This window comes from Pantherophis guttatus, chromosome 5 (genome assembly GCF_059756535.1).
Source record: "Pantherophis guttatus breed Tessera chromosome 5, ASM5975653v1, whole genome shotgun sequence".
NCBI classification, from domain to species: Eukaryota; Metazoa; Chordata; class Lepidosauria; order Squamata; family Colubridae; genus Pantherophis; species Pantherophis guttatus.
Genome location: NC_142067.1, coordinates 91,204,328 through 91,232,161, shown reverse-complemented (window position 1 = coordinate 91,232,161; position 27,834 = coordinate 91,204,328). Strand labels below are relative to the sequence as shown.

Below are 27,834 nucleotides of genomic sequence, written 5' to 3'. Positions count from 1 at the left end.
CCAAACAAAAGAATTCAACCCTAACTTTAATCAACTTCCCTTTTTTTCTAAACAGGAACTTACTGATGTAAGATTGATTCTGAGAACAAGAATCCGTATTCTCTACAGTTGTGCTGTTACAATTTCCCTCAAACAACATTTTCCTTGAGGCCAGATAAGATAATAAGGTAAGTAAAACTCTTCATCCAGAAGATAATTAGATGACAACACATAAGTAGATATTAGAGTAGATTTGGTGTAAGTTTACACCAAAACCTATTGCTTAACTGTAAGCCTAATGGTTGGACTGTCTTCATGGTTTATCTACTACACCTTCTTGCCCTTTCACTAACATGACAATGGACAGCTAGCTATGTACCTCAACCAACTATATTTCTCATTCCCTTATCATCTAAAGTAACCTGGGATTTCTAGACCTCCCAAATTCCTCTCATTATAATATACACATTCTTCTATCTTTCTGTCAGTCTTAAATGGCCCTGATATTCTTTTCTCCATCAGTTGAAAAACTGTTCTCCCTTTAACAGACAGACTCCCCTAACTTTCCTCTTTACTTCAAAGGCTATCCTATTATAAATGACTGCATGACTCCATGACTGCATATATGTGACTGGATCTATACTTTATTATTTATATATACTTTATTCAAAAGAAACCATAACAGTAAATTATGTGTATCATTTGACTGTTGCCTTAGTGTAGTTATTTTTAAATATTAGATGGTAAATAGAACATTTTTCCACTTTTTAGACATATTATAATTATTATTTGCTTTATTCGTCAGAATTAAGAAATGGAATAACACTAAAGAGTTCCTGAATTTTCTGCAATTGTGTTATTTAAGAATATGTTTATATTGTATATAAATTGCAAAATATTTTTGGTAATGTAAGAGGGTTTAAAGTATGTATTCTATTAAGATACCCTTTGCTGTCACTGTTAATGTAAAATCCCATGCATTTTTGCTTGGAAGTAAACTCAGAACAAACTATGGTTTAATTTTGCAATCCTATAGTCATATACTTGTGAATAGCTCATAGTGAATGTAAAGACTTATTCAGTCCTTGACTGATTCAAATATGTACTGGATATGATTGTAAGACACCATGCCTATTAGAAGAATTATGCAGCTAAGGATGCCCTCTATTTTCTTATAGAAACAGGAGGTAGGGATATAAAAAAGTTCCAAACAGAATTTCTGTAATTTGGGGTTTCAGTCTCAGAACGTAAATCAGGCTAGCATTTATCTGACTATCCTGCATAGATCTGGGAATTGTACTTTTAGAAATATAGAAGGTAACTAAATGACAACTATCTGAAGGATCCTCAGCTTTATTTAGCTTCTAATAAATCTTATTTAAAAAAGACAGCAGATTTTAAAACTAGATGATCCAGAAAGTATAAAAAAACAACTGAAAGTAAAAAGAAAAATTAAATAGGATAACAGACTTTTAACCAAACTGGAAGCTTTGTAAGTAAACACAAAATATTGTGGGTCAGCTTCTATTGCTGAATTCAATCTCTTGATAACCTTTTCCAATTCCTTCTTTCTCCCCATTTTATTTTTTTTAAAGGCATGCAACATTAAAAGTCCAGAAATTAAAAAAAAGCATTTCTTCAAGTCAGCTATTAACAAAGCTTTATTTTGTTCTTTTTTGGGAAAACAAATCATTTGGTAGTTACATCACATTTTGTCACATTATAAAATAGTGGGGTCATATAATTTTTGAGCTGCTGGTATAATTAAAACTATGTTTCATTATCTAATGCCTTGAAAAGTATTATGATCTGTTGTCCACCATAGAAATCTCCATTTGGACTGATTAAAACATTGTATGTTTTAGGCAATATTTAACAAAGTAATTAAACAATGCATAGACTTTGAAACTTTTTACAAATAAACAGCTAATTTCTTCCATTCTAAAATTCTTTCCTGCATCTACAGAAACTAAAATGGTAACCATTCTGGGATTTAGTCACATGAGCTGGCTCATTGTGTTCTGTGCTACATTACATGTCGCTTTTCCAAAGGAGAAAGGTAAATATGTTCCTTCAAAATGATTTTCAAGTTATTTTACATTGCAATTTTATTCTAAAAAAGAGGGGACAGAACTGCTAACCATTTTTCTTTTTTAAAAAAAAAATATTATTGTTTTATCATAAAAAGTAAAATATAAAACAGAAAAATGAACAAAACAAAATAAAAGCAAACATTCAACACTACCAACAACAAAAAAGAAAAAAATAGTGTACAAAAAAATTGGAAAATTTGATCAAATAAATTTAACATTTCACATGTAGGATCCACCTGGGTGAAAAAGCTGTAGATTTTCTTCCCCTTATATATGTACAAATTTTAGTTAGTAGAACAGATCTGGCCCTAAAGTTAAGATGGCATCCGTGAAAAAGTTGTATTGTCCCAGTTTCTTTTAAATAGCTATTTCTCAAGGTTTGAAGTTGTCTGCCAATATTAGATGGATCAATTCACTAGAACTCTGATGTAGTTTTAGAACAGAACAGAATAGAATATTTTATTGGCCAAGTGTGATTGGACATACGAAGAATTTGTCTCTGGTGCATAAGCTCTCAGTGTACATACAAACAACAAAGTAATATAATCATAAAATACCCATAGGATAAGGTAATAGAAAAGATGAGAAGGATAATACGGTAGTAATACTGCCATACTGTCTAAGTAAATATCTTTTGACATAAGATAGTACTGTGATCATTAGGTGTTCAGCAGAGTGGTGGCATGAGAGGAAGAAACTGTTTTTGTATTCAATTGTTATGAGATACAATTCTCCTGAGGGGAGAAGTTGAAACAGTTTATGTCCAGGATGTGAGGGGTCTATAGATATTTTCTCAGCCCTCTTTCTGACCTGTGCAGTATACAAGTTCTCAATGGAAGGCAGCCTGGTTGAAATTGTTTTTTCTGCAGTCCTAACTATCTATTGAAGTCTGTAGCTGTCCTCTTTGGTTGCTGTATTAAACCAGACAGTTATAGAAATACAAATGACAGACTCAATAATTGTAGAATTGTAGAACTGTATCAACGGTTCCTGGGGCAGTCAGTAGGTAAAGCTTTTAGCCAGTGGGTAAAGATTCAGAGACTGGGTTCAACTTTACCGACTCCTGCTTCCAGTGAAACCGCTGTGATTTAAGTTTCTTCCTAAACAATTGGTTTGAATTCTTTCTAAGTTTATCATTCTGTTATATAGCCTTAGTTGGGCTCTGTATAACAGTTGTGTTTGGGCTTTAACAGCAAACAACTTAATTGCAGATAAATAGAGCTCCTCTAGGGGAAAAAAGTTTGAATAGTTGTTGCAAGTCTCTGTGCATTGTAGGATACCTAATCCAGGTGGGCATATCTACTTCCTGAAGCTTGAAAACTATCCGTAGATATTTAAAGATCTTAACCTGCTCAAGGGAGTACCCACCTAAACTGCATCCTGTCTTTTGGGAACTATCTTTGCATGCATTTGCTATCTCTTGCAATATCCTTAATTCCAGGATTTCTTCACATAAACTAGACCCCATGCATTGTTGTTTATTGTTTAAATATATATAACTCAATTGTTGGCTTATTGACATGGCATAATTTCTGCCATGACTTAGTCATTGCCCAGAAGATGGATAAAGTCTTGACAAAAGTTGCCTAGGAATAGAATGTGTTTGATATCAAGTTGATTTTCTTGTTCTAATTACTCCCATTCTTTCTTTAAAAAATCATCAAAATGCAGATATTCTATTACCCTGAGTCATATGATCAGATAGCATAAAATATTTGTAAGAAATCATAATATTGCATAGTTTTGAAATTTCAGCTTCAATCAATCAAGAAAGAGACAAATAAAAAAATGACAGATTTTTTATGGAGTTCACTGAAAGCTTATATTGATCCTTATATAAATAACGCATTGCCTTGAATATTTAACTTCTCAATTTTTACCTATTTCTAGGTATGAATGGAACATCTGTTGAAAACTTTGACTGTGTTGTTCACTCATACACATTTAAGAATCCTACTATGAATTGTACTTGGAATGCTGGCAAAAATGTTCCTCCAGACACCCAGTATTTTATGTACTTAGCATATCACAAGTAATGCATTTTCATTTAATAAACTAAAAAAAAATCTTTTTGAAAATATATTGTGTTTGATTGGCTTTTAAATAAAATTATTTTGGTATAAGCAGGGCTAGAGATAATGAGTGTCCACATTACATAAGTAACACGCTTGGAAGACACATTGGTTGCTACTTCCCTGATGTGATAGCAAGTCCATATCGCGTGAATATTACAGTAAATGGATCAAGCATAGAATCTCCGATTCAGTCGTATGTTGATGATTTCCGAATTTATGACAAAGGTGAGAAAAAAGGGAGAATCTGTTTACAATTAATAATAATAGAAACATGTTACTTTCCTTTTGTAAAGGTCTAACATTTCATTTTTAAAAAATAGTCTTGCATCTTTTTATGAAGAAAACATATGTGGTAATTCATCTTTTGATTTACAATAAGTGAGAAGAACAAAATTGATCTAGAGCAGGGGTGTCAAACTGGCAGCCCATGGACCGGATGCATCACGTGTAGGCCATGCCCACCCCAGTTCCATGAAGGGAAAAAAAAGATCGTGATATGTCAAGTGACGGTAACTTGAGGCCGCGAGTATGACACCCATGATCTAGAGGCTGAAAGAACTAAAAAAAAAAAGAAAGAAAACCAAATATATCTACCAAATTTGAGCTAAAGAAATTGTACTCATTTTGTTGATCTCTTTTCTTCAAGTATTTCATTGCTTATATTTGTCCATATGTATATGATTTCCTAGGTCTTCAACTGTTACTTATAATGTTGGTTATTTCATTCCAGAACAGTTTCGACCTCCCCAAAATATTACTGTGGATTATAGATCACCATTATATTATAAAGTCCAGTGGGAACCTCCTCCAAACTCTCGTAAAGTTGGAAGTGAATGCTTTGAGTTCCAAATAAAGGTAAGAACCAACAAGTCAAAAATTTGCTTTCCAACCTAATGTAAATTTTTGGACTTGAAAATGATATCTATAGGAAAATAAATATTTCAAATTTTGAAAAGATTGCCAGGTTGTCATTGATTTAAAAAATATAGGAGTGCTATTTCATGGTTTCATACATACCTGTACAGGAATAAGACAGGGTAAAAATCCCAGAAATACTTGGATGAAGGGACTCTTATTGTCCCAAATAACCTAGGCCAGTGGTTCTCAACCTGTGGTCGGCGGATCCTTGGGGGTCCCTGATGTTGTCACAGGGAGTCCAGGAAGGCTTGAAGAAATGTTATATTTAAATCTTTAGTTAAGTCTTGGGGGAGTCTATGGTCATAGTTCTTGGCCACAAAAGGTATTTAAAGAGGGTCCATGGTGAAGAAAAGGTTGAGAACCACAGCCCTAGACAATAGGTGGGCTTTTCTACCCACCAGGCACTCTCAGCTATACAATAGACTAAATCTATTGCCAAGGTAAATTGGGAATATTAATCACTCTCTTGTACTAATTATTACAAGGAGGCTTGTACTAGAACTACATTGATTGCCAGCTAGGCTATGCAAAGCAACTGGAAGCAATGCTTCACAATGTGTGGTTCTGACGGAAATGTTTTGTGTGTTGAAGAGTTTTCTATGGATGCATAGAAACTCTGTCAGAGTGTATCTCTTTTATTTGGGTTGATTCATTGATTTTGCTTGTCAGAAGGTTGCAAAAGGTTATTACATGAGCCTGGAACACTTCAACCACCATATGAGTTGGTTGCATTTTGATCATGTGACCATGGGGATACTGTAATGGTCATAAATGTTAAAAGTAGTCAGAAGTCACTTTTTTCAGTGGTGCTGCAATTTTGAATGACCACTAAATGAACTGTTGTAAGTCAAAGATTATCTGTACATTATTTGTAAGAAATGAGGACATACCGTATTTTTCGGACTATAAGATGTACTTTTTTGTCTCCCAAAAGGGGGTGAAAATGTCTATGCATCTTAAAGACCGAATATTGCCGAAGCCCTGCCCACCCCCAGCCGTTTCTTTGCCTCTGCACACCCCATTTTGGGGCCTTTTTTCGGCCCATTCTTGAGGCTTTTTTTGGCCCATTTTTTCGGAAAATGGGCCCAAAAAAACCCTTGAAAATGGGCTGGAAAAGGGCTGGAAAAGGGTCGGGAAAAGGGCCAAAAATGGGGCACGTGGAGGCCAAAAACTTTTTTTGTTGTTGCTTTCCTCTTCTAAGTTTAGGTACGTCTTATAGTCCGAAAAATACGGTAATTTATTCAGCAAGCATAGCACCAGATGGGCTGCAGGAAGAGATGATAATTGGTTCAGAAATTAAATGTAGGAATGTCTCCAAAGAAATGTTGCCTGTAATATAACATAAATAAAAGTGTGTAAAGGGAAAGTAAATAAATACTCTTCCTTCCCAACACGTTCTTCTCACCACACTGTTTGACCATTATTATAATTATTATAAACAACTGACTGTGGGAAATGTATTCCAGTTTAGAAAAGGACAAAATTATCAATACTAGTAACTATATTATTTTTCCCCTTTATTTTCAAGGATGAACGCAGGAATACAGCCATGACTGTAAGTGTCGTCATCTAATAAATTGCCATTTGTTTCATCAGCTCATTCTGTCTAGATTTGCTATTCAGATTTGATCCAATATGGAAAATACTGTTGAAAATTTTCCTGGAACTCTAAATATGAAGAGATACAGAAACAAAATTGCGAGTTGGGCAGAATTTCATTTTTCATCAGAAAGATTTTTTTATAAATAAAAAGACTAACACTAATATAAAAGATCACACCACAAGAAATTCCATTGGAAACTGCTGCTAAGGAAGGGAGAAGTGGACATACAGGTCTTAAAATTAGGTGGTCAGGATGATATATAGTTCAAGATCAGTTATTTTCTTCATATAGAAAAGCAGGTATTATGCTCTTCATACAGAACAAGCCAAGTTTAATCCAAGAAAATCATATACAGTATAAAAAGTAACCATCAAGCCCCTTAGGTGTCAGACTTCTAAATTTTGGAAATAATCTAGAGTCTTCTACCCTCAGTTTTTTTTTTTTTAAAAAAATTGTTCTCCACAGGCACAGCAGTAAAATGCCTTGTTTGTATGGCATTTTTGGGAATATACTGTATGAATGTGTGCTGTTAAATTAGAAAAAATTGCAGTTTAAACTTGGAAGATGGAAGATATTCTAAATCTACACTTTAATTATTGGTTTATTGATTGTTTTTAGAGATGAATACTGAATTTACTTTTTGTCCAATCTATTGGGAACAAAACAGAAAACCCTTGCATTTGGTCCCAGTGGGAATTGCGACAATTTTTAACAAATTCTCCAGAAAGCACTCATCTTAGATCATAGCACTTATCAGAGTTCAGAACAACTCTGATAAATCAAAGTAATAATGCTATTCCCTCATCTTTTCTTGCATAAAGGGCAAAAATAGGGCAGTTATTAATTTTTTTATTGTAATATCAACTTTTTAACCTCATATTCAATAGCAGAAGTAAAAGAACAGCTTGTTTTCTTTGCGTAATTCAATTTTAAAAAAAACATTTCATAGTCACAAGGGAATGGAAGCAAAGTTTGAAATTTAAAAAAAAAGTTTTTACAATATTTCTTTCCATTAATAAGCAAAATAATAACTATAATGTGATTGTCCCAGACGTGCTTTTCAAGAGGCAACTGGCCTTTCTGGTTTTTCTTTGAAGACATTTTGCTTCTCACAAAGGTACTAGAATACCATTCTGGTTAGCATCAAATTCCTATAGAGCAAATCTGTAGAGTAAATTAAAAGTATCTGAAAAAAAATGAAGAGCTGAAGAAGCTTCTTGGATGAGAAACGAAACATCTTCAGTGAAAAACCAGAAAGACCAGTTGCCTCTTGAAAAGTATATTTGGGATAACTATGACCTGGATGACTGAGAATCTCCACAGACATTTAGCGATATAATGTGATTGATTCAAGATAAATTGTATTTTTATACTGAGCATTGTTATTTCATCAAGCAAAAATTTAAGTACCAGTAGATAAATATTTTGCTTCCAGGTACAAGAAAAAACATACAATTTCCCAAAGCCTGCAAAATATATCTTGAGAATTCGCGCAGTTGGACACATTACGTGTCCAATTTCAAAAAAAATGAATGGAGAATGGAGTGAACCTATTGAGTTTGGTAATTTATTTTTTCTTTAATTATTTTTCCTTCTTGATGCTAACATTCTAATAATCAGCTGATGGTTAATAGCGTCCTAATATCAAAATGATCACTGAAAAATAAGATAATATTTATATATTTAGGTAATTTCCCAAGATACTTTGGTAGCAAGTTTTAAAAAAATTATGGGACTTAACTCACAGTTTTTAGAGACTCAAGACTGTGAGTTCTGCTTTGAACACAAACAATCTTAGAGATAATAAATCTAAATTCTCTAAACATAACCCCCCTTTCTGCTACTATATTGAAGATTTGTAATAAATAAGTTATTACAGTTTAAATTTGTTTATGTGAATAAAATTCCAATTTAAAGTTAAAAAAAAAATAGAACATGATAACAACCTATTCGACTACCATGGGTCATTTGGTAGCAATCATTGTTTTTACTAAGATGTTAAAATGCACAAATTATTAATGGAATGTGAACATTAATACTTGATTTGAGAGACTCAAAAAACTATATGATAACTAAAATGTATAATAGTTTATTAAATTTAGATCCAGATCATTATATTTTAACTGGGTCACAGAATGTGATTGTAAGAGAAAAGAAGGCACAGCTGGAAGGCAGACTAAAACACATAATCAGTTTGTGGTCCCTGTGTTGCCACAAGAGAAGCAAGTCCATTCCCCCATGACTTCTGTTGACCCTTATCTAGTGTCAATTTAGCACTGAACATTAGTTGTCAATGACTATCGCTTTGAACCTAACAAACCCTCCTGGTTATTTGCTCCTGATACTGATATTTGAATAGAACTGGCAGCAAATAAATCCATACTGGCATAAACCATTGGGAGAGCTTAATTTGAAATTAATTCATAACAGATATTTCATAGATGCTCATTCATAGTAAAACTGGCACACCTGTGAAATAATTTTCACCAAAATATTGGAGCAAGAATAGGTGAATGGTACCTATAGAATCTGCCCTGGCAAGATAATTGTAAAGCAATATATTTTTAAGAGCCAGTGACATCACAAAACCAAAGATTGTCATAAATGCACAATTAGCATGGTTAAGTTTATTTCTTGAATGTACCACTGTAACATGTTGGAACTATTCTTACACTCTTATTATCAGCATGTATAGAGACCCAACAAGGGACGCGGTAGCTCAGTGGCTAAGACACTGAGCTTGTCAATCGAAAGGTCGGCAGTTCAGCGGTTCGAATCTCTAGTGCCGCATAACTGGGTGAGCTCCCGTTACTTGTCCCAGCTTCTGCCACCTAGCAGTTCAAAAGCACATAAAAATGCAAATAGAAAAATAGGGACCACCTTTGCTGGGAAGGTAACAGCATTCCATGCGCCTTTGGCGTTTAGTCATGTTGGCCACATGACCACAGAGACGTCTTTGGACAGTGCTGGCTCTTTGGCTTTGAAACTGAGATAAGCACTGCCCCCTAGAGTCAGGAATGACTAGCACATATGTTTGAGGGGAACCTTTACCTTTACCTTATAGAGACCCAAATTGGTAAACTGGTTAAGGCACCAGGCTAGGAACCAAAAAATTGTAACAGCAAATGACTTCCAAAATCTTGTCAAGGAACCTGCAGGGATGTGTTCAGGTAGTTCCCTGGAGTTAAGATTGACTCAAAGGCACCAAATATATATAGATATATTATATAGTTAAAATAGTGATTGGCAGATTCTGATAAAGATTTAGAAGTGTTATCATTTGAAACATGGTGTAATAAAATCTGGACACCTAACTTGAAAAATTTAAAATTAACTTTAAAAATGAAATGAGATATGTCTATAGACATAAATCCAGGGGTGAAATCCAGTAGGTTCTGACAGGTTCTGGAAGCGGAAATTTTGAGTAGTTTGGAGAACCAGTAGAGAAATTTTGAGTTGTTTGGAGAACCGGCAAATACCTCTTCTGGCTGGTCCCAGAGTGGGGTGGGAATGGGGATTTTTCAGTATCCTTCAGTGGTGGGTTCCTCCCGGTTCCGCCGAGCTGGTAGCGGTGACGATATGATAAAAATAATAAATGGGTAGACCAGTGCCTACAAAAACAAATGGGTAGACCTGTGCCTGCAAAAATAAATGGGTAGACCAGTGCCTGAAAAAACAAATGAGTAGACCAGTGCCTGCAAAAACAAATGAGTAGACTGGTACAGCTCTGCAAGCAGTTAAAAGCCTGATAGACCAGTACCTCTGCTAAATCCTAAAGAATTGTCACATGACCATCAAGCCATGCCCACAAAATAAGCCACACCCACAGAACTGGTATTAAAAAAATTTAGAACCCACCCCTGGTATCCTTTCCCTGGAGTGGGGTGGGAATGGGGATTTGCAGTATCCTTCCCCTGCCATGCCAACTAAGCCACACCCACCCAGCCACACCACGCCCACCAAGCCACGGGCACAGAACCGGTAGTAAAAAAAAAATTGAATTTCACCACTGCATAAATCTAATTACCAATGTAACATGGGTTTGGATACCTTTATAGATTACAAGAATATACATATATATCAGGGGTGAAACACTCCCGATTTGGACCGGATCGCCCAATCCAGTAGCGATGGAGGTGGGTGGTTCGGAGAACCAGTAGCAAAAATCCCTGTGCACCTCCCCCCTGCATTGCCCAGCTGAGCTGCGCAATCATCAGAGGCTTTTTATTTTTAAAAGCATTTTTTCTACAACCTCTTTGGCCGAAAAAATGCTTTTTCAAGAAAAAAAAAAAAAGCCTCTGATGATCGTGTGGCTCAGCTGGGATCGTCAGAGGCTTTTAAAAGCATTTCTTCTACAACCTCTTCGGCTGAAGAGGTTATAGAAAAAATGTTTTTAAAAGGAAAAAAAGCCTCTGCCGATCAGGCAAGTCAGCTGGGATAATCAGAGGCTTTAAAAAAAAAAGCTTCTGCCGATCAGACAACTCAGCTGGGATCATCAGAGGCTTTTAAAAGCATTTTTTTACAACCTCTTCAGCTGAAGAAGTTGTAGAAAAAAGGATTTTAACAGTAAAAAAAAAAAAAAGTTGGCCAAGCCCACTCAGTCATATTACCCACCACCACCACCACGCCATGCCCACAGAACTGGTAGTAACAAATTTTACATTTCACCACTGATATATATACATCAAAAATGACGAAAAAGTATGAAAAACGTGATATTCCATTTGTTTCTAGCATTTGTTTGCAATGTAATATTTTTTTATTCATTGATATGATAACCACTTGTAATGCTAAAGAGGTATTTGCTGTAACCCATCATAGTAAACAATAAACATAATTTTATTTTTAAATACAAATTATCACAATCAAATCAAATTACTCTTCCTCCCTCCATAAATATTCCTAATTCCGTATCAACTTTATTCTGAAGATATTATTATTATTATTATTATTATTATTATTATTATTATTATTATTATTATTATTATTATTATTATTTATTTCTATGCTGCCCACTCTCCGAGGACTCTGGGCGGCTTACACCAAAGACAGTATACTAAATAGCATATTGCCCCCATATTGTCCTCAGATAATGGATACGAGAGTCAAAGATTCATTTTAAAAAATACTTTTTACATTCTTTGATGGTAGCAGAACAACAACAAGATTTGTTGTGTCATTTTCTTAGATCCAAAATGACATCCACATTGATAGTCACCGACTAGCCAGGGGTGATGAACTATGGCCCCTTTATGACTTGTGGACTTCCAACTCCCCAAATTCCTGAGTTAGCCATTGTATTTCTATTTAATGCACACACAAAAACTGGATTTTGATCACTTGGTCATATCTGCCATTCTGAAGCCATTGATTAGCTATAAGGAAGCTCTAAATTTAACATTCACCTTTTGGATTATAAATTTTTCTCTCGAGTTTTAATGACGCTTTGCGTTTGAGACAAGGTGATTGGACTGCTAAAAATGGAGGGAGAAAACCCAATCTATATTACTTGCTAAAGGCAGTTTCAAAGCAAAGTTTGAAGCATTCCCTTCTCCAAAATCTGCTGCCATCTCCCAAATTCACAGCAGATTTGAAGGGCTAAATTTATTTTCTCCACTGCAGGATAATTTTAATGAGAAATTTCCTATAAAATACCTGATGCAGGTTGTCTGAAAACATGATAATGAACACATTTGTAATTCTGTTTAGGGTTCACTTGTCTTTCTTAGATGAGCACCTAATTTTGCACTTCTACAAAGAAGTAGCAGCCAATATGTACATTATTTCCTAAATAGAAATGTACAAATAGTATTTGTTCAATTTGTTTTATTTTCCTGCTACCAATAGTATTATATTTATATACAGCTATATTAAAAATTATTTCATTAAATATCCATATTTAATAGGGCAGTGATGGTGAACCTCTTCGGCACTGAGTGCCCAAACCAAACGTACATGCGTGCTGGAGTGCTGGAAACCCAAAGACCAGCTGGCCGGTGCACATGTACGTGCCGGCCACCTGGTCTTTGGGTTTCCGGCACGCGCATGCACGCCGGCCAGCTGGTCTTCACACGCCAGAGTGCTGGAAACCCGAAGACCAGATGGCTGGCGTGCGTGCCCACAGAGAGGGCTCTGGTGACACCTCTGGCATGTGTGCCATAGGTTCACCATCACAGATAGAGGGTCAAGGGTATCTTTTGGCTTTTTCTATTTTTTCCCACCAAAAAAAGAGCTCTGAAGGCTGCTTCTTCATTGCTCTTTATAATCATGTGGGTCTGAATCTCTCTTTAAATAAATCGGTATAAGACTACTAAAGCCTACTATTGTTTCAGGTACTGATCCTGATAGATTCCCTACACTGCCTTTAGTCCTTGTTGCACTTGGAACCATAGTAATAATTGTGCTTTTGATCTTGATTTGTAACAGGTAAATTTTAATTATTTTTAACATCTCTTTGTCCTAGCAGTTGATAAATTTAGTTCTTAAAAAAATTCAAGTGCTAATTAGCACTTTTTAAGCATAACATTCAACTAGACAAGAGGCAAATATTGAGAAAGGTATAAAGAATAGATGTTTTTACCTATGCAAACTTTACTAAGTTTGTATCTTTCTGTAATAAAGAAAACTTGTTTATATAATATAATGATAAAAATAGGTTGAATACAAGCATTGTCATACAATTATTAGGTTAAATTTACTTCTAAGAAGAGCAGAACAAAACCAATAAGTATCTTTAAAAAATGGCAAGGTACATTTTGCTGATTGCTATGGATATAACTCTAACAAAAACCTATCTTCTGCTTTAGGCCTGTTTTTGTAACAGATATTTAATCTTTGTCTTTTTATTTATTTTTATTTCATTGATTTCTCTCTACTTTTTCTTCTCATCTTGTTCCTTTTTTTCGTCTTGGCTGTTGTCCTCAGATACCTTTTTTAAATTAATATACTGCCTCTTTTTTGTTTTTTTTCCTTTGGTGCAATTGGGTTAATAAAGGTTCAAAAGAATGCTTTTTGTACTTTATGGGGCAGAATCTATCTAAACCCTATGCTTATTTCTGCATCTAGTTTTGTAAAAGATGGCTCGATGTACTTACTGGTTTTTCTTGAGTTTTTTGTTCTGCTCTCAGACCCTGTAGGATTAATAGAATTAAATACACAGAATTACTAGTCTTATATTTTAAAAGTATGTTGTGTCAATGGTGTTGCACATTTTCAGGCACCTATAACAAGTTATTTCAAGAAAAGAATCTGGAATAATGCTCCAAATTTTTCTTTGTACAGGAACCACATATGGGAAAAACTTACTGATCCAGTTCCCGGACCAAAAGTTATGTGGCAACATGAGAAGAATGAGGAGGTGGGTTCGAAATATGCTAAATAATCTATAAAGTATTTTATGTATACATGAATAACTCTTTCATACCTACTTTATAATTTTAATGCTGCTTAATAATTGGTTCTGTCATTCTTTTATTTGTGTCAATCTAAATTAAGAATAGGCATGTACTTTTAGCTATGAACTTTTAGCAGACTCAGGATCAAATCTAAGGACCAAAATCTAAGAATGACCTTTTCCATTATGAATCTAGCTTAACAGAAAAGTTAGTTTCTGTTTAGTTTCAGATATATTAGTTCCAGAAACTCAGTTATCTAGTACACAGGAGAGGAGTTTTCCTGTATAGCCCAAAGCCATGGAATTCCTCTCCCTAAGAGGAGTGTTTTGTCCTCAATCTCCCAGGTTTTTGGCAAATGACAAAAACTTCAAAGGGGGGGCACAGATACAACATCTGTACTATGAGATACGTTGTGTAGCAGTGACTAACCAAATTATGTTTTCATGACGATGGTGGACTAGAACCTGAGCCTCCACTGTGCCAATCCAAAGCTTCACCACCACTTCACCATCTTGGTTCTCTGTTGAAAGACTAATTGATATGCAGTGAAAAATAAGGGTTTTGTTATGTGTATTTGCAATGAGCTGTGATGTAGAAATGAAAATTAAACAATCATGACCGTTAGGAATTAATGCAAGGATCTTTTCTTTTCTTTTCTTAGAAGTGGGTGGCCCCAGTACCAATAGCAGGTGAATCAGTAACAGTGGTTGAAGAAATGACTGCCGACTCCCCAAAAGTATGAGGCATTGTCCACTACAATGCCCTACCCTAATAAAATAGTAGAAGAAAACCTGTGTGTGTGTGTGTGTGTGTGTGTGTGTGTGTGTGTGTGTGTGTGTGGCTTATTTGTTTCTTTCAAACAGTGGGATTTAAGATAACAATTTGCTATTAGAAGCTGTCAAGCAAGAGCTAAAGCAATTGATTTTTCCAAGGTGTCATATGAGAAACTGGGACTGTTGTGGAGAGCAGAATGAAGAGGGATGTGATGGGTTGCTCCCGGTTCTGTCCGGTTCTTTAGAACCGGTAGTAAAAGCGGCGGGAGGCTCCGCCCGCCCACCCACCTGGATGTCGTAACTGACAATCCGTATATGCGCAGAAGCACACGCATGTGCGCTCCCATTGCAAATGGGTAGTAAAGATAAGTAGAACCCACCCCTGATGTGAAGGTACATAAGCATGCACAGACACACATATATATAAATTGAACTTAAAAAGTCACTTTCAAAATAAAAGTCAAGGGCAGCCAAAGAGTTGGATGTAGCCCGGGAGCCATAAAATGCCGAGGTCTGGCTAGATTTATCTGTGCAAAGGGAACCAACTTGGTTTTTTTTTTTAATTTTCCCTGTGGGTGCTTGAATGTGGGAGAATTTGCACAAATAAAATTGTTAGTATTTTGAACAGATAAATCATTAAGGGAAGGTACCATATATACTCACAGATAAGTCCATTCATGGATAAGCTCTCATTTTTTTCAACTTGTCCGTTTTCATACTTCAATAAATACAATTTGTGTACTACTCGGCTTATCCAAGGGTGGCACATTTTTCATGGTACCAGTATTTTGGTTGCTTGCTTGTGTGTGTATTTTGGTTCCTAAAATTTTCAATTTATACAACAGCATTCATGTATGTGTTTAAAATAGCAACATTATGAATAGATGTTTCACAAAAAGGGGTTGTTTTTAAAGTGGCAATATCTCTACAGTTCTGAGTCAGAAGCTCATGCTAAGCATTTTGTGAAGGCATCCACAGCACTACCTCAAAACTCATATTTTTGTATGCTTTAACATTTTCAATGTTTTAACATTGAAAATTATGCTGAAGACAGAAAACATGTATGCTCATTTCAAGACACAGCCTTATGAATTGTAGAATGCTTGGGATGTTTGAACTTTTGATAAATGATTGTTTATCACTGTTTTCTGTTTCTTCATTTAATACTACAAGATAAATCTTGAAAACCAATAAAGAATATTTGTAGCTCAAGGTTGAAATGAGGGGTCCTAGGTATTCTCTGAGCTTAGTTGTTTTCTTGCAAACGTTTCATTACCCAAACTAGGTAACATCATCAGTGCTAGTTAGTAGTAGTAGTAGTAGTAGTAGTAGTAGTAGTAGTAACTCCTCAGTGAGGAGTTAAAGCAAAAACCTCTCTTAATAGCACTGATATTACCTAGTGAGTAAAGTCTGCAAGAAATCTTAACTCAGAGAGGACCAAAGACCCCTCACATCTTGAAATTATCATGCGAGATGTTGATCCATTTAGACATCAAAGGCTCACATAATGGGTTAACTTGTTTAAGCAATAAATTGACCTATTGAATTTATTTATATTCTAGCCTATTATTGACAATTTATTTAAAAATGTGTTATTTAATACTGATACTATTGCAACTTTCAAGCTCCACGTGAAATATTTGAAAGATCAGTTGAGACTCCAAAACCATGACTATGAGAGCTTCCTGCTACCATCACAATCCCAAACGAACACATAATTAGGTAAATAATTTTATTGCAGAAAATTAGGAAGATACAACCCAGGTCTGTTTCTATATGCATGTGTGATAGACTGACAATCTGGGATTCCTCCTGCACCCTTTTCAAATTAACATTTTTGGCTGCTCTTTTCTTGGTTTTATTGAACTTTTCAGAGCCCCTTGACTACACTTTTATATGATGGAGTTGATGAACTAGATATATTTAATAACTTTTGAGATGAAGTTATATATCTTGTTTTTGTAAATCAACAAAGACCAGTTTAAGATATGACTTTTTACTTTTCAATAGCAAAAAAAGTACTTAATATTTAAAATATTTAGTAAAAATCAGCTGCCAATTTGCCTTGTTAATGGAGATACATTTCAATATATTGCCCAACAAAGTTTACTATCACATTTTTGACTGAAACTCAAAACTGTTTATGACATTACTTACCAATTGGACACAAAGGATACATTATGAAGGCATTGCAAGGCATCATTATATAATTCTGGAATGAAAACTACTGTAGTTGCAACAACAGATTGTCAGTGTGTTTATCTGTCAATGTCCGCAGATGACTTTTGGCCAGTTTTTAATACAATTTTCCAGGTCCATTTTCACTTTTGTTACATATCACAGTTTAATGGCCATATAACTTTTTTCTGATAATTACCAATTAAATATTGTATACAGTAATTATTTTGGGTCCCAAAACACACCTCAAAATTGGGTTTGGCTTATTCGTAGATGGACTTATCCACAAGTATATAGGCTAAATACACAAAACAAAACAAAAGAACATTTGGCCTTCATTCAAAATAATACTAGATAATACTAGATAATCTGATGCAATATGTCTCTCTTCATTTTTTTTTTTTTTTGCAAATTCTGGAGCTGGAAAGTCAAATTCGCTCATTGTCCCATCATCCTTTAAACCTAATCTAAATTAGTAGAAAATTCTAATTTTCTCTGATGTCATATTATTCAATACTCTAAACATCAATACCAATATGAACACTTCTATTAGCTACTTGTTTTTAATAGTACAGTGTAAAAGCATACAAATGCCATGTGGGAACATGAGTAAGATATCTTTCTTCAAATAATTAAAGACCCATACAACTGTTTCATCTAATGCCACATTCATGTGCTACTTTACAAAGCATGTACATGATATTTTCCCCATAGCTTTCTACTTATTCTTAGAGGTGATCTATAATCATTAGCATCCCTATATGCACACTGCGTAACCACTGCATTACTGTTTTCAAGCTGTTTTCTCCATATTCACAATGTGTTCCTATTTCAAACCATTTTACCATTTTTATAAAAGCATGATGAAAACTTCTGAAGGCCTATACAAGCATATCTTATTTAAAGAGCCTTTAAATCTAGTGATTATGTCCAAGAATCCAACTACAGTACTCTCCCCCAACACAGACCACAGGACAGCATTTTAAAATGTCTCCCTGTACTTGTTCTTTCCTTACTTTATCCCACTCCCCCTTTTTGTGCAGGTGGATATGCACATGCATAAATGCTATCTGAGATCAGTAAACCACATTTTATTGCATAGTGAGGCTGGCCCTAAAACTCAAGATGTAGTAGTCATAAATTCGACACATAATTATGTTTATTTTTTCACAGAATGCCCCAAATTGGAGAACACAAATGCTAGATGTTCAGCTGTGCAAAAACAGTACATAGTGCTTAAGTACAAGTGGAAAAACAAGATTGGCTAAATGAATATTTTTCATTTTTCAAAACATGATTTTTATGGTCCTTTTAAGACAGGACTTGAAACTTTTAGCTGATCTTCAGACAAAAGCAGATCAGCTTCCTTGGACCCTGAACTGTAGCTACTATAACCAACACCAAATACAAGACAAATCCAATGAATTGGACTGTCTGTTCTGATGCCTGTATAATGTACATCAGTTCACTGAAGGCAGTTTCTAGTCCTACTTAAACATGATCTGGCCCCGATAAATAAGACTGAGTAGGAATTTTTTTTAAGTCAGTGGTCCATAATGGCAAGTTATTCTACATGATCTGTCAATTTAAGTTACATTTCTAATAAAATTTTGTTTAAATGACTTTCTTGAACTCATCATACAACACAAGCACAAATGCACCACCCATGCCTCGAAGAACATTAGACCATGCGCCTTTGAAGAAAGCCTTTCCACCTTCATCTTTTGCAATCTTCTTCCAACAGTCAATTGTTCCAGAGTACATAATATCAGCTGTGGGGAAAATAAATTGATTCTTTTGAATTACTTAGGTACAAACATAGCAAGATCACAAGAATTAAGGAAGCTATCCAGAATTCATAGTTTCAATAATACACCCACCAAATAGTTCTGTTACATTCATTTATTATAAAAGTGTTGTAGCCTGTTGGCCGCAGGCCCCTCCCGGAGCCGAATCAGAGAAGGCAGTGGCATGGGAGTCAGGGTCAGCATCAGGGCAACCTGGGAGCTCCAAGGGGGAAGAGGGAATGGAGCTGGCAGAGAGAGAGAGACAGAGGCAGAGCATAGGCCATCCGTCAGCCCTCAGATGGGGAGTCAACAGCCCACAGGTCTGGTGGTGACTGACGAGGAAGAGGAGGAACAGCTGTATCCAGTGCCTGACACATTGCTGCACAGGAGGCAGAGAAGAGGAGAGCAGTGGAAAGCCGTGGGCCGATCCTGGGCAAGGAACAGCCACCGCTGCTGGTGAGGCCCCACCTAGCACTGGGGATAAAAGGCAGGGGGCAGAGATGAAAGGGTGTGGCAGACAACTATTCATCATCTGGCCGACCGGACTTGTTAGCCTGCAAGAGAAACTTTTTGCCAGGGCTGTCGGCATTCCTAATAAAAGAACCTTTTGAGTTCACATCAGAGGATGTGTTGTGTTTGGGGAGCTGGGTCAGAACAAGGAGGTTGTGGGAGAGAAATCTCTCAGTTAGGCAATATTTATTTAAGGGATACAGGTAAACTGTGGACCAGAAATACAATTCCATTTACCAGAATGCAGCACATCTGTAGTGCAATTCAACTGAAGACACGATTCTGTCAAGCTGGTAGCACTGAATGACTTAATACATACTTAAGTCTTTATCAGTAACATTAACTGTGAATGAGGTTGCAAGGCTTTATATTTAAACAGATCACACAATGCATCGATGTGAAAAAAAAGCACCCCACCCTGCTTCAAAGTTTATAAGCAAGGTTCTATTTACCTGCTTTACGCCCAGACTGCATCATCATTCGACGTCGCACTGTGTCAAAGGGATAGGAGACCACGCCAGCTACTGCAGTCACTGTTTGTGCAATCATCCAGCTTATCACAATATGAGTATTCTTAGGATCTGGCAACATACCTATAATATAACAAAACTCTCATGAAAATAAGATTTGGAAGCATCATTTAAAAGTGTCCAAAGGTATGTAAAATAAAATCAATAATAATATTACAAGGCACTGTAATTTAACACCAGCTGTCTGCAATTAAAATAAGTTTGAATCTTGCCAGGCTCAAGGTTGACTCAGCCTTCCATCCTTTCTAAGGTAGGTAAATTGAGGACCCAGATTGTGGAGGCAATAAGCTGACTTTGTATAAATATACAAAAGTATGAAGGCTATTGCTTAACGCATTGTAAGCCGCCCTGAGTCTCCGGAGAAGGGCGGCATATAAATCAAATTAAAATAATAATAATAATAATAATATCAATTATCTTATTTACAACAGGATGAGTGTTTAATAAGCAGGTGATCATCCTACATCAATTACAGCTAGTGGTAATAGTAAAACTATGTTTAGTCTTATTCTTTCCACTTTAAGGAAAGATAACAAGACATTTTTTAGCCTTAATAAAATATAGAAGAGAATATAGTTAAACTGTGGAGTCCTTGGTGCCCCCTAAACTTGTTTGTTTGCAGATGCTTCATTATTCAACTCGGTAACATTGTCAATACCATTAATAAGTACTGATTATGTTACATAGTCGAGTAATGAAATGTCTGCAAACAACCAAATTCAGAGAACCCCAGGGTTTCTTCAGTTCAACAGAATATTTTAACTGTTTTTATTTATCTTATCTTTGAATTGTATGTCGGGTGTGTGTGTGTCATAGAATCAGTATCAAAATAATAAACTATTTTGAGTGGATGCCACCCTCAAGATTTTGAAAATTGTTTTTGAGATTAGATATCAAGTCACCTTTCCTTCATTTCTATATTTTAGCCCACTGAAATTTAAAATGTCTTTCCAAACATTATACCACAGAATTGACCATATTTTAGCAATTGAATCCAACAACTATAACCTTTACCAATCAGAAACAACATTTCAAAAGGGTATGCTAGGTTATTTGTCAAGATCAGCCTGAATATTTTACTTACCTTTTGCTGTATCATAGATTCCAAAATAAGCAGCTCTATAGATGATTATGCCCTGAACAGAGACATTGAAGCCTTGATATAAGCCACGCAGGCCATCAGACCTGAAGATTTTGACGAGACAATCTCCGAGACCTGTGAATTCTCTGTCAGCACCAGCTTTTCCAACATCAGCTGCCAGCCGAGTTCTCGCAAAATCCAAAGGATAGACAAAGCAGAGGGAGGTAGCTCCAGCTGCACCACCTGAGGCCAGGTTACCAGCAAAATATCTCCAGAACTGTGTATGTTTGTCTACTCCTCCTAAAAACACTTGCTTATACTTATCCTTGAAGGCAAAGTTGAGTGCCTGAGTTGGGAAGTATCTAATAACATTGGCAAAATTTCCACGCCAGAAGGACAACATTCCTTGCTCTTTGGGAATGCGGACTACACAATCAATGATTCCTTTGTAATGTTTATCAGCAGCAATCTGCTTACTTGCATGTTGCACCTGTAAGAAAAGTTTTATAACTCTAAATTAGATGTATTTTTTTTTCTGAAGCATCACATGAAATTACATTTATGATAGTGTGATCTGTATACACATTATAAATAATATTAAAAGGACTATATACAACCTTAAATGAACATCTACTGTGTTCACAATATAAAAATGCAGAATTTGAACTTTATATCAAAAGTAAGATTTTTAAAGACACTCCCTTGGAAAATAATGGGAACAGACAAGCTTTCCTCAAATCTATAATGGTCAACTATGAACAAAGATGGAAAGTTATTCCCACCTAACATTTAATCAAACCAAACTTTATCACAAACATAGACAATAAGGATGGGGTACAGTCAATTAAAAAGCTTTAAGTGTGTGTGTATGTATGAGAAAAGACTGACAATATTAAGACAGAAGGCGTACATAAAAACAAGAATCTAAAAGGTCAGGGTAGGAGCATTATATGAGTGTAGGGAAGTACTGCTGCTTGGGAAAACTATCATTATTACATTTTATTGTCTTCGTAGTAACCATAAATTTTGCAACAGTAACTTTGTAGTAACACATAGTAAGCTGCCTTGAAACCATTGATCTACTTAGTCCATTGTTATTGATACTGTCAGTGTTTTTCAAGACAGGACATAAATTAGACATATCTGGACAGTTTTTGCATACAAAAGTTCAACCACCTTAAAATTCATCTACACATTCCTCCGTATGAGTTTTAAAAAGCCATCTATATAAATTTACCTGACTTCAAAACCTACGCAATTTTGAACAAAACTCATATACCTTTCTAAAGTCTAGGAATTTATGACTCTCCTGTTAATGCAGGTTGCAAAAACACTCGAGAATATTTTTATTATTATTTTATCCTTTTTCATTCGTATTTGGTTTTAATCCCTTGGAAGCAGTTCATATTCGCCTGGTGAATATGCAGCCATATAAATTGACTCAATAAATTCAGAGTAAGTGATAAACTGCATGGAACGATATGTGGGTTTGGTAAATAAGAAAAAAGAACGGCCTGCAAAAGGGGATAGTAGTAACTTCGTCTCTATGGCTCAGAGACGTACTCTGCTCTCCTAACCGGGAAGAAACAGCATTTAAAAATACAAGGCGGAGTCCAGCAGACAACGAAACCAGCGTCTAAGTAGCGAAGGGGCGGGGCTAATCCAACCGCCGTATTAGAAACGTCACTCCTCTCGCCGACTCCGCAGAGCCTTTCGCTTCTGCCAAGTCACGCGAGAAATAAGCGGGAAGAGGCGAAAGCCCCACCGCATCCTCTCCTCGTCTACTAGGGACCTATACGTCCGCCGTCCTGTCAATCAAAGACACGTCGCCGGAAGAAAAATGGCGGCCGGTTCCTATTTCGCTCGACCTCTCTCTCTCTCTTGTTCCCGCCCTTTCTTCCGACTCAAAGGAAACCCAGCGGGAAAACGAGCAGGGGACGGATACGGATGCGAGTCGACGCCCTCCCCCACCCCATCCCCTGGATCCCGCTACCCGCCTTCCACCCGTCCCGGCTATCTCCTCCGGTCACGCGATTCAAAGTCTCCAGGAAGGGAGCCGGTTTGACAGCGCCCTGGAGCGGCCGCCACGCGGAGCGAGCGGTGCCTCTGTTGTCCCTACAGCAGAGCCGCTCCGTCCCCCTCATCTCCATAGCCGAGGGCGGTGGAGGGACGGAGGTTCCCCCCTCCCTAGAGCTTCTCCCGTCCTCCCCCCCCGCCACGTGCTCGGCGGGCCTGACCTGAAGCAAGAGCTTGACTCGCTCAATGGGAGCCACCGCCGTTTTGCTGATGGCCGCCGCGATGCCGCCCGCGAGGAAGTCCTTGGCGAAGGAGATGGCCTGCTCTGTCATGGCTGCAGGAGTAGATGGGAGCCGCCGGGTGGTACCGAAGGGAGGGGCTGGGGAACGGGGCGCTCTGTCGTTGCGGCCGCAGCGCAAGACACCGAAAGGGAAGGGCTGCCTCTGCTCGGGAGCTAAATGGCCGGCTCGGGAAGCTCCGCCCGCTGGGCGCCATTGGCAGGCCCGACGAAGAGAGGCGGGCTGTGCCGGACGGCTGCGTTTCCCTTCGGTCCCTCCTGCTCCCCACGAGGCCTTCCTCGCTCTCTCCCTTCCCGCTAAAGTGCCTTTGAATGGGAGGAAGCCGAGGATGTGGAGCCACGTGGAAGGCAAGTCAAGACGTCTTTCCCCCCAGCTAAGATTGCGGCCCTCGGGGGAAGCGGCTCCAGAAGGTTGCCTTCTGCTGCGGCAGTTCGGGTGGCGGCGGCTAACCTTTATATTTAAAGGTACATTGGATGCATTCGGGTTTGCTTCCAGGTCAGCCTTTGATATCCCGTGACTATGATCGAAACAGATTCGAAAGATCATCCCGCTAACCGTTTCACTATGATCCGTTCGATCGGTTACTGAGTTGATCCTTAGGTTGCTGCTGTTACCATTTAGTGCCCACGTTTATACCTAAAAAAAGACTTTCAAATAATAAAGGAACGGAGTATTACAATGTTACAGTACTGCTTGTGAGCCACTGCAGTCCATTATAAACTTGCAAATATTAGGATATTTTCTTTTTACCTTGTAGCTATTAGTTGCTACATAGATATGTTTCTACTCTGATAGTGAATTGGGTTTCCTCCATCAACTGGGACAGTTAAAACATTCAGGAATATTTACAGACCTCATACTTATTTATCTTATTTTCCTTCTCTTTCTCCCGTGCTATCTTATTAATGCAGAGTTCAGAAGAGCCATAGGTTGAATTAATATAGTACTATGTCCCCCTACCAAGAGGTAGCCTTGGGTGAATAAAATTAATCCGGAATTTCTTCTAAAAGAATTTTGGAGCTGGAGGAACACCAAAGTTTTGCTAAAGAAATAGAAGGGAGTCCCAGTCCCAATGTTTAATAAAGTCTTACATTTATTGAAACCATAACATAGTTTCATCTTTAACTTTGCCTTGAAAGAGGAATGATAGTATACCCTGAATTTAAAATAAGTATTCACCCGTTGAAAACAGATGTCAAGGCCTGAAAATAAAAAGAAATAGGTAATTAAGACAAATGGTAATAACTTTTTGCAACCCACTGCTTTCTTTTTGTAAGACCACATATTGAAATTTGCTGAAAATTGTCTACCAAGGTAAAATTCTTGATAGAATTAACTGTAAATGATCTACAGGTAGTCCTTGACTTTCAACCAGTTTCTAGTGCTAAGTGAAACAGTTGTTAAGTGAGTTTTGCCCCATTTTATGACCTTTCTTGCTACAGTTGTTAAGTAAATCACTGCTGTTGTTGTTGGTAACACAGTTAAGTGAATCTGGCTTCCCCATTGACTTGGCTTGTCAGGTTGCAAAAAGAGAACATATGACCCTGGGACACTTCAACCATCATAAATATAAGCCAGTTGAATTTTGATGATATCACCATGGGGATACTTCAACAGTTGCAAGTGTAAAAAATGGTTGTAAGTCATCTTTTTCAGTGCCTTTGTAAGTTCAAATAATCACTAAACAAATTGTTGTAAGTCAATGACTACCTATACTCAATCACAATGATTTCTTGATTTTATTATTCTTTGCACTAATCACAACCAAGCCTTTAGTCACTGAGTATAATTTTTCTAACTGAAATTTGGCTCATTGGTACTTAATATTGTGATGCTTGGTGTTGTAACTGATCTTACCAAGTGGCTAGATTACAGAATAGGGTTGTTAAGGGACACACATTTTCATGTGTTATTGACTAAGTGTTAATTTTTATTTCCTTTTATTTGAGTTACATACATGCTGAAAAATTAAACATTGGAAACATCTGAGAAGACTTCTTTCTTCTAATAAGTTTGATTCTTGATCTAATTGTTTTGTAACTATATATATGTGTGTGTGTGTGTCTTCTTAAGTTTTTGCTGGTGTGTATATGCAAAAAATTAAAATCTCGGGGGTTTTCCTGCGTCATGTTAAATAAGTTAGTTAAAATGTTTAAAATTCTGGTTAAAATCCTAGCTTAAAATCTTCCAAAAATCCTTACAGAGCACTTTGCAAGGTCCTTTAAAACCTTAGCTAAAATCCTACCAGTATCTTAAAAGTTTTTCTTTCTAGCAAAGTTTTGACAGGCTTACAACCCTGTCATCTTCAGGCTCTTGTTTAGTTTAGAAGCTATGGGTGTGTTGCGAGGTCGGAGCTGTCGCTTTTCTATGTTTAACTGCTAGTGGGGGTTCAAACCCCCACTAGCAGTTAAAAGGAAGAAACAGCGATCACACATTGCTCCTAGAAGCACCAAGCCAAAAACACCAGCCTGAAGATGACAAATGAGACTTCGTCGAAACGTCGCCAAGACACTTCCAATTTTACGCGGGAGAAAACCCGAATAACCAAAGACCTACATACAAACACCCGCAAAAACCTCAGAAAATATGTGTGTGTGTGTGTGTGTGTGTGTGTGTGTATAGATATATATAGATATATAGATATATATATTTATACATATATATATAGATATAGATATAGACAAACTATATGCTTTTTCTAGATTATACATCATATAAGCCAGGGGTGTTAAACTCAAAGCCCGCAGGCTAGCTACAGCCCACGACATCAGATTCAGCCCGCACGGCCGTCCTGGAAATTGTAAGCGGCCGGCCCGTGTCGCTTTGGCCTGGCCCATGCTATTCCAGAAGGCATGTAGGAAACGGGCCAGCATTGCCTCATCCATCACTTGCCCCTCAGCCCACACCGCTTCCCCTTCTTCGTAGATCAGGAATGCAGCCGCCACTGCTGCTGATGTCAGCAGCCTGCTCCCCCCAAGAGATGGTAGACCCGCGGCTTCCCCCTCCTCTCTGCCCCCACCGCGCCAGCCCTCCACCTGGGTGGCTGGCCCGCCTCTCTGGCCGCTGCCCCATGATTCTCGTGCTCCCCTGCCTGCTATGCGTCTGGCAGTGGTGGCATCCCCCTGCTCGAGGAGAGGGTGAAGTGGGGCGTGCTGTGGCTACTGGGCAGCCCCAAGGCAGTGGCTGGAGTGGCTGCTGCTGCCAGGCGTGGAGCAGGCAGGGGAGCATGAGAATCACGGGGTAGCGGCTGGAGGGGTAGGCTGGCCACCCAGATGGAGAGCTGGCGAGGAGGGGGTGGCTGCTGGGGAACCCTGAGGCTATGGCTGGAGCAGGTTGGGGAGCATGAGAATGGAGGTTCAGATGCAACTCTTCCGAGTGCTCATTGAAAAGGAGGGGCTGTCCGGACTGGGGTGGGGGTGGAGGGAGGGGAAGAGGGGGATGTGATTTTGCATGCTTGTAAGCAATCATAATGAAATCCGAGCCAGCAACAAACAGGACATGGCTGTGAAATGAAGGTTTAGGTCGCATCAATCGAAATGCAAGCTGGAAATCACCGGAGGAGACCCTGGCCACCCCCTGGCTGGGCACTGGAGGGACAGCAGCTAAGAGGAGAAAGGACTGGGTGGCTCCTGCTCAGTGAGCCCCACAAGGCGGAGGAATCCCCCCTTCCATCTTGGCTCCGGTGTAAGGGGAGGGGCATCCACAGGATCACATGAGAAGCCACCATGCACTCCGCACCCCCCTCCGGAGCCCTGCCATCCATGGTGTGCTTTGGGGCTGCCTTTGCCTTCACAAAGGGTGAAGCGGACTGGAACTCTGCCAGAGGAGGAGGCTTGGGCAGAGACCATCTGGCGCAGCAGCAGGCATGGCACCTCTAGCTGCTCTCAAAGCTGCAGGGGCTAGTGAAGGAGCTGCCCAGGTGGGTGGGGGGCGAGGAGGGGCGGCAGACGAAGGGGCTTTGCACATGGCAGGGGGACAGACTGATGGGCACTTCGCTTGTTTAACCTTGGGCTCCAGCCCCCTCCAACCCCCGGTTTTTCTCTGCAACGTCCATGATAGGTGGGGGAGGCAGAGAGAGAGCCACCCAGAAGCCCCAAGGGGGAGGCTGGTTTGTGGGGCACAGCAAGTTCATGCCATTTGGAGATCAGCCATTCACATTCAGGCCGCTAAAATGGGGGAGGCAAATAGAAAGCCTAACGTGATCTTTTCCAGAAAGACATTTTTGTAATGTCTTTCTCTTTGCCCCTCCCCTCCCTTTCCCCATCTTCCTTTCCCCCTCCCCTCCCCTCCCCATTCTTTTTTTACCATCTCTTTCTCCCATCCCCCTCCCCTGATCCTGACCCTCTCACCCTCCCCTTCAGCCTGTCCCTCACCCTCTCGCCCTCACCCCCAACCTAAATCTAACCCAAACTCACCCTCACTCACCCCTCTGAGAGGAGAGATTACAAAAGGAAGGAAGCTTCCCCAGAGTCCAGGAGCCCCACTGATTGGCAGCTTATCTCTAGGAAGCTATCTTCCCTCTGATAACTAACAGTAGTTATGAGAGTAACTGACCCTTTAGCCTGCAGGGATGAAGGCCTCTCTTCTCCTCCTATCAA

At 38.2% G+C, this 27,834-nt stretch overlaps 2 protein-coding genes and 1 long non-coding RNA gene across 8 annotated transcripts in view; 2 read left to right on the top strand and 1 right to left on the bottom strand.

The window, feature by feature from the left end:
* Positions 1-78: 78 nt before the first annotated feature.
* On the top strand, positions 79-14,854 carry LOC117673789 (granulocyte-macrophage colony-stimulating factor receptor subunit alpha-like). 2 transcript variants are annotated; one of them, XM_034431420.3, is made up of 10 exons: positions 79-167; positions 1,946-2,038; positions 3,963-4,104; positions 4,200-4,372; positions 4,878-5,002; positions 6,594-6,620; positions 8,104-8,230; positions 13,001-13,094; positions 13,950-14,025; positions 14,724-14,854. In XM_034431420.3, exons 2-10 carry the CDS (start codon positions 1,954-1,956, stop codon positions 14,802-14,804), a joined length of 930 nt encoding a protein of 309 aa, XP_034287311.2. In that variant the 5' UTR covers positions 79-167; positions 1,946-1,953; the 3' UTR covers positions 14,805-14,854. The 2 variants fall into 2 exon arrangements, with proteins under 2 accessions (XP_034287311.2, XP_034287310.2); XM_034431419.3 differs by having other exon boundaries at positions 4,197-4,372.
* A 3,300-nt stretch (positions 14,855-18,154) lies between these two features.
* Positions 18,155-27,772, bottom strand: SLC25A6 (solute carrier family 25 member 6). 4 transcript variants are annotated; one of them, XM_087895305.1, is made up of 5 exons: positions 27,652-27,772; positions 23,159-24,438; positions 20,925-21,411; positions 19,763-19,903; positions 18,155-18,785 (listed from the first exon to the last, which is right to left on the bottom strand). In XM_087895305.1, exons 2-5 carry the CDS (start codon positions 23,780-23,782, stop codon positions 18,628-18,630), a joined length of 1,410 nt encoding a protein of 469 aa, XP_087751431.1. In that variant the 5' UTR covers positions 23,783-24,438; positions 27,652-27,772; the 3' UTR covers positions 18,155-18,627. The 4 variants fall into 4 exon arrangements, with proteins under 4 accessions (XP_087751431.1, XP_087751432.1, XP_087751430.1 ...); XM_087895306.1 differs by having other exon boundaries at positions 27,662-27,753; XM_087895304.1 differs by lacking the exon at positions 27,652-27,772 and adding an exon at positions 24,835-25,794 and having other exon boundaries at positions 23,159-24,780.
* LOC117673794 (uncharacterized) overlaps positions 23,566-27,834 on the top strand; it is an 8,330-nt gene continuing 4,061 nt past the window's right edge. The window contains exon 1 of one of the 2 annotated variants that reach the window (XR_015734520.1): positions 23,566-23,700. This is a non-coding gene — a long non-coding RNA (uncharacterized LOC117673794). Of the gene's footprint in view, positions 23,732-27,834 lie in introns of both variants that reach the window. The other variant, XR_015734521.1, reaches the window with a different exon arrangement.

Coding starts and splice junctions, on each gene's coding strand:
- SLC25A6 (XM_087895305.1), bottom strand. CDS start 23,782: ATGATCTTTCGAATCTGTTTCGATCATAGTCACGGGATATCAAAGGCT. Junction 21,412..23,158: donor GAGTCAAGCTCTTGCTTCAG/GTCAGGCCCGCC, acceptor CTTTTCTTACAG/GTGCAACATGCAAGTAAGCA. Junction 19,904..20,924: donor AATCTATGATACAGCAAAAG/GTAAGTAAAATA, acceptor GTTATATTATAG/GTATGTTGCCAGATCCTAAG.
- LOC117673789 (XM_034431419.3), top strand. CDS start 1,954: ATGGTAACCATTCTGGGATTTAGTCACATGAGCTGGCTCATTGTGTTC. Junction 4,105..4,196: donor ATGTACTTAGCATATCACAA/GTAATGCATTTT, acceptor TTTTGGTATAAG/CAGGGCTAGAGATAATGAGT. Junction 14,026..14,723: donor AACATGAGAAGAATGAGGAG/GTGGGTTCGAAA, acceptor TTCTTTTCTTAG/AAGTGGGTGGCCCCAGTACC.